Genomic DNA, 9492 nt, shown 5'->3' with positions numbered 1-9492 from the left:
CATCCCACAGGGTCCCCCGAGCCTGCCAGGGGCGATTTCTGAGCGTAGAGCCCGGAGGAACCCCTGAGCGCTGCCCGGTGTGACCCACCCAAAAACCAAACCAAAACAAAACAGAAGCAGGCCTAAGAAAGGACGCAGAGGACCGAGCGATAGCACCGCCTTGCACACGGCCGACTCAGGTTCAATCTCCAGCACCCCCTCGGGCCCCCTGAGCAATTCCAGGAGTCATTTCTGAGCGCAGAGACAGGAGCACCAATCCCTATCCGTTTCCACCGCTGGTTGTGACCCATACACAAAACAAAACAAGAAGAAAGGACGCAGAGTGAGTGGGGTCCATTGCAATAGCACCGCTGGGAGGCCCTGTGCCTTACACACCGCAGACCCTGGTTTGATCTCCAGCATCCTAGCACTGCTACAAGGAATTTCTGAGCACAGCACCAGAAGCAGTAACCCTTGAGCCCTACCGGTGTGGCCCAAAAACCAGAATAAAAATGGAGACAGAGTCGAGCTTTGGCGTCACACCGTTTATTGATGAAGAAGAAGGAGCGAGGCCCACCTTTCCTGCAAGAAAGTCTCTGGTGGTGGGCTCCAGGCAGTTGCCTTGGGCACAGCAACCTGACTTGTCCCCTGGGTGGCCTGAGCCCAGGCGCACTGCACAGTAGACTCAGCTTCTGAGCCCGTAAAGCGACTCCCACGGGACCCATTTCAAACCACCTGTTCTCAACGCTTCACGGGAGCTAGGAAGAAACGCAGATGGACCAGCACTGCTAGCAGCTACTTCGGGGAATTTCTAGAGACCCCACCGGGCCCTATCTCCCGATCCGATCGATCCTGCCTGGCCCTACCCTGCTGCTCACCCGCCACCTGCAGCATCTTCCACTGTGGCTCCAGCTGCTGTCTCAGGCCCTTCAGGGCCTGCGTGTCCTCAGGGGAGGGCGCGGAGAAGGGGCCCAGGCTGGGGGGTGAGTCTCCACGCAGCACCCGAGCCAGAACCCCGGCCAGCTGGGCTGTGGAGACCTGAGCCAGGGCGCAGAGCGCAGTGAGCCAAAGCCATGCCCACCTCCCACCACACGGCGTGCCCACCTTTGTTTCCGGTCCGGCTCACCTCTTCCATCAGGACCACAACTCTGCCCCCCACAGGCCCCTGCAGCAATGCGACCAGGAGAGCGGCTTGCGGGGCCTGCAGGCCATGTGCTGGCCCCAGCACCACCAGCACCAAGTCAGGCCGGAAACTATAGGCCAGCGGCAGCACCAGGGTAAAGAGGTAACTCAGGAATCCACCAGCCGTCTAGGGGTGAACGACAGCAGTATCACCTTCACCACCCGGGAGCACCTCGCGTGGGCACCACACCCTCGGTGCTGTCGTCGGGAAAAATGGGGCTGCCAGCCAGCATCCCCACTCACCTCTGGCATTGGTATGGAGACGTGGAACATGGATGGAACAGCCGCCTCCTCGGCCCCAAGTTGCAGCCACAGAGTCCTCCTTCGGGGGAGACACACACGGGAGTGGCATGGAAGGGTGGGGTGTGGGCACTGCAGGTCTTTGTGCCCTTCCACCCCTGCCAGCACCTCGGCCAGCTAACAACAGGACTGGGTGTGCGCCCAACCCAAAGATTCTGGGCCAGAGCGATAGCACGGCAGTAGGGCATTTGCCTTGCACGCAGCCAACCCAGAATGGACCCCAGTTGGATTCCCAGGATCTCATGTGGTCCTCAAGCCTGCCAGGAGTGATTTCTGAGCACAAAGCCAGGAGTAACCAACCCCTGAGTACCACCAGGTGTAACCCAAAGATCCTACCCGTCATCAGCAAGGTCCAGGGGCCGATCCAACTGTTCCCCCGTCACACAGAGCAGCCTGGAAGGAGTCAAATCCAGGCATGCCTCCCCAACCCGGAGTTCATTCCCAGGGCTGACCCCGAGCTGAGGGAGGGTGGCCCCTGTCCTTGAAGGTGTGGGGATGGGACTGGAGAGATAGCACAGGGGTAGGGCATTTGCTTTGCACACAGCCAACCCAGGACAGATGCTGATCCGAATCCCAGCATCCCATAGCCAGGAGTGATTTCTAAGCACAGAGCCAGGAGTAACCCAAGTGCTGCCGGGTGTGACCCAAAAACCAAAAAAAATGTAAAAGAAAGAAAAAGGGTGTGGGGCCTGCCACGTTTGGCTCACCTCTGGGATCCATGGGCCAGACTGGAACGGACAGCAACGTCCAGGGTAGCCACCAGAGCAGGACCCGGGATAGCTGCGAAACCACTGCTGACCTATGTGAGAGCAGTGGGTATGACTCCCAGACTGTCCCCTGCTCTCAGAGCTGCCTCCTTGCCTACCCCTGGGGTCCTTCTCCCACAATGAGACACTTCCTGCAGTAGCTGACCCCCTTCCCTTCCTCTGTTCAACGGAACATGGGGCATAGTCACACTTGGCTATAGTTCCTTGCTCACCCTCTATGGATATAATGACAACTGGGGGTGCTAGAGTGATAGCACAGCAGTAGGGCGTTTGCCTTGCATGCACTGACCCAGGACAGACCAGGGTTCGATTCCTGGCATCCCATATGATCCCCAGAGCCTGCCAGGATCGATTTCTTTGTTTATTTGTTTGTTTTTTAGGTTTTTGGGCCACACCCGGCGATGCTCAGGGGTTACTCCTGGCTGTCTGCTCAGAAATAGCTCCTGGCAGGCACGGGGGACCATATGGGACACCGGGATTCGAACCAACCACCTTAGGTCCTGGATCGGCTGCTTGCAAGGCAAACACCGCTGTGCTATCTCTCTGGGCCCAGGAGCGATTTCTGAGTGCAGAGCCAATAATCCCTGAGAACCACTGAGTGTGACCCAGAAACCAAAAATTGACCATAGGATTTGGACACGCCCCCTTGGATAAACCTACTGTGATGGCAGTTGGACCTGGAACACCCCCAGTCATGTAGGATATACTCAACCCTGATCTACAGGTCTCCCCACCCCTCTCTGGCCAGTTTTCTCTCTTTCTCTCACCCCCCAACTTTGGGTGAGAGGAGGAAAGAAGGGTGTACCACTGCCTGCAACCCCACCAGAGATCACCCCCTTCCCTTCTCTAGGGGCTTGTTCAGTAGTCCCACATGAAGAGGACCCTCTGGGAGGTCCCAGGCATGGTCAATAATTGCACCCCCAGACTTCTGTATCCCAAATAGGCCACTAGCCCCTCTCAGGTGACCCACCTGCTCAGCCCGAATCCAGTCCAGTAAGCACAGAAGCTTCCCTAGGGTCCCCAAGGCCATGTCCTGGGCCAGTGCCGCGTGTCGCCTGTAGGGAACACCCCACAGGTGAGTCCCACGGGTGCCTGTGTGGACACTGTCCCACCCCGCAGTCCGCTCTGCCCACCTGGCCCAGGTCTGTGTCTCCTCTGCTGGGGCTGAGTCCTCCTGACAAAGGACATCAGGGGGCAGGTCCAGGGTGGCATCCGACACAGCCAGGACAGCAGCCACACGAACAGGTGGCAGCAGATGGAAGTGGAGCTGGTTCCGGAGGGAACTCAGGGTGGCTTCTGTCGAAGCTTCAGTCTCCTTGAACTCAGGGTCCCCAGGCAGCAGAGGTAAGGGATTTGGCGGCGGGGAGCAGGGGTGGGGACCCAGCGGAGCAATTGGCTCTAGGGGACAGTTGGGCTCTCGGCCCACGACGCTGTCCTCCGGCTGGGCTGAGGCCCCCTGACCTTCGGCCTGGATGCTGGCCCAGTGAGGGGCGTGCGAGGCCCTCACCCTCTCGATGGACTCCAGGGCGCTGCAGGTGAAGCGGAGCCATCAGGCCCTGCCTCTGGCCTGCGCCCCGTTGCCTCACGCCCATACCTCCTCACACCTGCAGTGCGGTTCCATGTTCCCAGACAAGGGTGGGGCAGGGTCCCCCAGCAGTGCCTGCAGCGTCATGCAAACGGATTGTGCCAGAGACTCCAGGTGGTAGCCACCCTGGGGATGGGGAGGGGGACAGTGAAAGGTTCTGTGGGACCGAGGCTGAACTCCACCCTCCTCAGCAGCACGCCTTGCAGGCTGGATGCAGTCACCTCCAGGACAGCGCAGATCCTGCCTCTGGCCAGCGGCTGCAACAACTGGGTGAGGTGTGCGAAGCACTCGGGGGTGGCCTGCATCTGCCCCTGCAGACAAAGCAGGGGTCAAGAGGCCTCCATGGGGACCCAGCACCCACCCCCAGCCAGGTCCGGCCCCACCTCAGGGTCCCCAATGGCGGAGTCGAATCCTGCAGAGATGAGAATCAGCTCAGGATTGAACTGCAGAGCAAGAGACAGGAGGGGTGGAGGGGGCCCTTCAGGAGGGGCCCCCCTCACCGCGGGGCTCCTCAGGAGTCTGGCCCAGAACCACTGTCCTGCATGTCCCACCCTCCTCCACACAGCCCACACCCTGTAGGACCCTCATCACCTCAAAAGCCAGCGGGAGCAGCACATGCAGGAAGGCAGCCACGTAGTCAGCATTCCCCAAACCCACCTGCAGCCAGAGGGGCAGTGTTAGACTCTGCCCTCGATTTTTGGGGGAGTCCTCACCGGGTCAGGGGGCAGCGGGGGGCAGCACCTGGTTCCAGGGCAGGTTCACCGTGAAGCCACGGCCTAGCCCCCTCCCCACGGAATCCACATCCGACTCCCTCAGGTGAGGCCAGAAACGCCCAAATTCATAGCGGTGCCAGGAGAAGTAAAGGACGCTGTGGGGTGAAGGGGAAAGTAACGGACACTCAGGGCCAGAGTGAGAGCACAGTGGGGAGGTCATTTGCCCTGCGTGTGGCCCACCCGGGTTCGATTCCTGGCATCCTATAGGGTCCCTGGAGCCTGCCAGAATCCTTCCTTCCTTCCTTCCTTCCTTCCTTCCTTCCTTCCTTCCTTCCTTCCTTCCTTCCTTCCTTCCTTCCTGGTGACGCTCAGGGGTTACTCCTGGCTATGTGCTCAGAAATCGCTCCTGGCTTGGGGGACCATATGGGACGCCGGGATCTAGGCTAGCACGCCCAATACAGACATCTTACAGCCTGTGCCACCGCTCTGGCCCCTATTTCTTTCTCTCTTTCCTTTTTTGTTCTTTTCTTTTCTTTTCTTTTTTTGGCCACATCCGGTGATGCTCAGGGGTTACTCCTGGCTATGCGCTCAGAAATCGCTCCTGGCTTGGGGAACCATATGAGACGCTGGGTCATTTGTGCCACTACTCCAGCCCCCCTCTTCTCTTTTCTTTCTCTTTCTTTCTTTCTTTCTTTCTTTCTTTCTTTCTTTCTTTCTTTCTTTCTTCTTTCTTTCTTCTTTTTTTCTTTTCTTTTTTTTTTTATTTATTTTGGTTTTGGGGCCACACCCGGCGGTGCTCAGAGGTTACTCCTGGCTGTCTGCTCAGAAATAGCTCCTGGCAGGCACGGGGGACCATATGGGGACACCGGGATTCGAACCAACCACCTTTGGTCCTGGATCGGCTGCTTGCAAGGCAAATGCCACTGTGCTATCTCTCCGGGCCCTTCTTTTTTTCTTTATTTCACTCTTCCCTCCCTTCCTTCCTTTCTCCCTTCCTTCCTTTCCTTCCTTCCTTTCTCCCTTCCTTTCCTTTCCTTCCTTCCTTCCTTTCTCCCTTCCTTTCCTTCCTTCCTCCCTTCCTTTCCTTCCTTCCTTTCTTCCTTCCTTCCTTCCTTCCTTCCTTCCTTCCTTCCTTCCTTCCTTTTTGGTTTTTGGCCCACACATATTGGCACTAATGGGTTACTCCTGACTCTATGCCCAGAAATTACTCCTCAACACAGTGGATAAGGTATTTGTCTTGCATGAGGCGACCCAGGTTTGATCCCCAGCATCCCATATGGTTCCCTGAGCCTGCCAGGAGCAATTTCTTTTTTTCTTTTTCTTTTTTTTTTGGGGGGGGGGAGTTTGGGTCACACTCGGCAGTGCTCAAGCGTTACTCCTGGCTCTACGCTCAGAAATCGCTCCTGGGGGCCGGGCGGTGGCGCTGGAGGTAAGGTGCCTGCCTTGCCTGCACTAGCCTAGGACGGACCGCGGTTCGATCCCCCGGCGTCCCATATGGTCCCCCAAGAAGCCAGGAGCAACTTCTGAGCGCATAGCCAGGAGTAGCCCCTGAGCGTCACAGGGTGTGGCCCAAAAACCAAAAAAAAAAAAAAAAAAAAAAAGAAATCGCTCCTGGCAGGCTCGGGGAACCATATGGGATGCCGGGATTCGAATCACTGACCTTCTGCATGCAAGGCAAATGGTTTACCTCTGGCCCCAAAGAAATTGCTCCTGGCAGGGCCGGTGAGGTGGCGCTAGAGGTAAGGTGTCTGCCTTGCAAGCGCTAGCCAAGGAAGGACCACGGTTAGATCCCCAGGCGTCCCATATGGTCCCCCCAAGCCAGGGGCAATTCTTGAGCACTTAGCCAGGAGTAACCCCTGAGCATCAAACAGGTGTGGCCCGAAAAACCAAAAAAAAAAAAAAAAAAAAAAAAAAAAAAAGAAATTGCTCCTGGCAGGCTCGAGGGACCATATGGGATGCTGGGATTCGAACCACCGTCCTTCCGCTCGCAAGGCAAATGCCCTACCATTCCGGCTATCCCTAGGTGCCAGGAGCAATTTCTAAGCACAGAGCCAGGAGTAACCCCTGAGCACTCTGGGTGTGGTCCAAAAACAAACAAACAAAAAAATTACTACTGGCAGTGCTTGGGAGACAAAAGGGGTGCTGGGGAATTGAACCCAGGTTGGCCGCATACAGGGCAAAAGCCCTTCCTTCCTGCTGTCTTAGCACTCCAGTATTGTTCTGGCCCCCAGGAGTAAGCCCTGAGTGCCAGGTGTGGCCAAAACAAGAAAAAAAAGAGTCAAGAACACTGTAAGCACTCAGGACCCATGGCACCCGAACCACCCTGATCCCCACCACGTGCCCAGATCAGACTCAACATCCCTAAAAACAGGACCACAAAGTTGAGTCCGGACATGCAGGTGTACCTGGGGTCATCTTCGAAGATATACTGGGTGCCTTGGCCATGGTGAATGTCCCAGTCCACAATGAGGACCCTGGGGACAGGCAGCAGCAGGTGGATGAGGAGAGGCAAGGCTACACCCCTGGCGAGTGGGTAGGGGCGGGTCCCTCCTGGGCAGCCCCGAACATACACACCTGCGCACGCCGTGGGTCTGCATGGCGTGTCTGGCTGCTATGGCCACGTTGTTGAACACACAGAATCCGTTGGCAGCGGCTCGCTGGCTGTGGTGCCCAGGCGGCCTGGGGGGACAGTGGGGTGTGGAGTACAGCACGGCCAGCCGCAAGCACCCATGAAGGCCACACACAGGCGGGAGTGGGGGACAGTTCTCACCTCACCAGGGCCAGGCCGTTGCGAACAGTTCCGGTCAGCACAGCGTCCACCAGCTGCAGCGCAGCACCCACGGCCAGCCTGGCACAATGGAAGGTCGCCTGTGGGCACAGGGGTGCAGCTGAGCCCCTGCTGGCCACCCCCTAGCCCCTGCCCAGCATGCGGTTGTGTGAGCCTGAGCTGGGCTCCAAAGGGGTCCAGGGGTGCTCGTCCGGGGGATGGGTGGGCAAGGGGTCCCAGGAGTGCCTGCCTGTCCCGGGGTGGGTGGGCAAGGGGTCCCAGGAGTGCCTGCCTGTCCCGGGGATGGGTGAGCAAGGGGGGCCGGGATGCTCGTCCGGGGGATGGGTGGGCAAGGGGGCCCCGGGGTGCCTGTCCCGGGGATGCGATGCGGGGCAGGTAGCAGGGACACCCACCGGGTGGAAGTAGACGGCGTCAAACTTTGCCGAGAGCGCTCGCAGCTCCGGGGTGTCCAAGGCCTGGGTCCCCCGCACGAGAGCCACGTACTCGGGACTGCGGGGGTCACCAGCGGGGTCACCAGCGGGGTCTTCCGCCCACCCGCCCTCTTCTCCGGCCCGGGTCTCACCTGTGCACCAGGTGCAGCTCGGCCTCCGAGGCCTCGCGGGCTTGCAGGCCGAGGCACCGCTGCTCCAGGCCCCGCTCCCGCAGGCGCTCCAGGACGGCGGCCAGGCGCTCGGGACGCTCGATCGCGCACTCGGGGCTGCGCGGGAGGACGCTGAGCCCCGCGCCCCGCGCCCCGCGCCGCAGCACCCCAGCCGCCCGCACCCGGCCCCACTCACTCGTCCCACAGCAGCCTGGCCGCGGTCATGGCCTCGTGGTAGACGAGCGCCGTCCCCATGGCCGGCCCAGCTCGCTCCAGCTCCGCAGGCGGACGGCGGGCGGAGCAGACAGACTCGAGCCCAGGAGGCTTCCGGCTTCCTCCGCCCCCGCCCCGGCCCGGCCCGGCACCTCCCGATCGGCCCCCGGCGCCCCGATCCCGCCCCAGTGCCCGCTAGGACAGCGGCCCCTTTCTTTCCCGCCGCACCTGCCAGGACCCGCCCACACCGTTTAGCCACGCCCTGGCCTGCCCGCTGCACCAATCAAAACACCGTCTCGCCCCGCCCACGAACGCCACCCGCCCCCGACAGCCGCTCCGAACAACCCAGACGGGCTTGGCCCATACCCCGCCCTTATTGCCCGTCGCACCAATCAAAAACTAGTTAGTCCCTGTCTGGGCCCCGCCTACCAGCCCTAACCCGCCCAGGCTGGCTTCGCCCCGCCCACAAGAGTAGCCCCACCCCTGCCTGGTCGCCCCGCTCGGGCTGGCCCCGCCCACTCCGTCCCACCGCCCCAGCCATAGCCCCGCCCACCCTCCTGACTCCGGCTTCGCCCCGCCCACAAGAGTAGCCCCACCCCTGCCTGGTCGCCCCGCTCGGGCTGGCCCCGCCCACTCCGTCCCACCGCCCCAGCCATAGCCCCGCCCACCCTCCTGACTCCGGCTTCGCCCCGCCCACAAGAGTAGCCCCACCCCTGCCTGGTCGCCCCGCTCGGGCTGGCCCCGCCCACTCCGTCCCACCGCCCCAGCCATAGCCCCGCCCACCCTCCTGACTCCGCCCAGGTCCGGTTAGCCCCGCCTCTTCCGGGCCCGCCCCGCTTCCCATCACCGCACCCCTATTCAGGCTGACCCCCAATAAATCCAATCCCCGGCCCCAGCGTCCCTAGCACGCCCCAGATCACCACCCGCCGCGCCGCGCCGCCTCGTTCCCCGCGCAGCCGGCCTCTGCTCCACCGCTCCAGTCTGGAACCAGCCCGGCTCAAGGAGGTGGGGTCTCAGCCCTCCGGTCACACCCCTGCGTCCTCCCACACCGGACTCCCTGCAGGCTCGCGCGACCCGCAGCCCTGGGGTCACCTAGTCTTCGGTGAGCCTTGCAGGACACACCTCAGCAGCCGCTCTGGGAAAGGCTGGATGCGGGAAGGGTGATGGAGGATCCCTGAGCTCGCTGGGCTGCAGCGACCAGGCTCCAGGTGAAGAAGGGGTCACATGCTATAAGCTCAGTTGCAGGGAGAATTTTGGCTGAAGAGCCTATGAGTTGGACCGTGTGAGATGGGAGGGTGGGTGAGTGAGTGAGTGGGTGGATGGGTAAATGCAAGAACAGATGAGTGGTTGATCAGGTAGATGGGTAGTTGGATGGGTGGGTGAAT

At 60.7% G+C, this 9492-nt stretch overlaps 1 protein-coding gene across 1 annotated transcript; it reads right to left on the bottom strand.

The window, feature by feature from the left end:
* Nucleotides 1-509: 509 nt before the first annotated feature.
* On the bottom strand, nt 510-8180 carry HDAC10 (histone deacetylase 10). Its single transcript, XM_049771500.1, has 19 exons — nt 8091-8180; nt 7877-8011; nt 7707-7803; nt 7297-7394; nt 7101-7205; nt 6932-7000; nt 4555-4681; nt 4405-4470; nt 4197-4256; nt 4035-4124; nt 3839-3939; nt 3362-3763; nt 3199-3283; nt 2169-2260; nt 1798-1854; nt 1405-1483; nt 1106-1288; nt 858-1017; nt 510-737 (listed from the first exon to the last, which is right to left on the bottom strand). Exons 1-19 carry the CDS (start codon nt 8147-8149, stop codon nt 721-723), a joined length of 2082 nt encoding a protein of 693 aa, XP_049627457.1. The 5' UTR covers nt 8150-8180; the 3' UTR covers nt 510-720.
* Nucleotides 8181-9492: the final 1312 nt, after the last annotated feature.

Source organism: Suncus etruscus, chromosome 4 (assembly GCF_024139225.1).
Source record: "Suncus etruscus isolate mSunEtr1 chromosome 4, mSunEtr1.pri.cur, whole genome shotgun sequence".
Taxonomy (NCBI): Eukaryota; Metazoa; Chordata; class Mammalia; order Eulipotyphla; family Soricidae; genus Suncus; species Suncus etruscus.
The sequence above is the reverse complement of the archived record's forward strand: the minus strand, read 5'-3'. Positions and strand labels throughout refer to the sequence as shown.

Excerpts from the sequence above, each read along its gene's own strand:
- HDAC10 (XM_049771500.1), bottom strand. The coding sequence starts at position 8,149 with ATGGGGACGGCGCTCGTCTACCACGAGGCCATGACCGCGGCCAGGCTG. Across the intron at positions 4,125-4,196 it reads CCGCCATTGGGGACCCTGAG|GGGCAGATGCAGGCCACCCC; the intron begins GTGGGGCCGGAC and ends CTTTGTCTGCAG. Across the intron at positions 3,764-3,838 it reads TCTGGGAACATGGAACCGCA|CTGCAGCGCCCTGGAGTCCA; the intron begins CTGCAGGTGTGA and ends GCTCCGCTTCAC.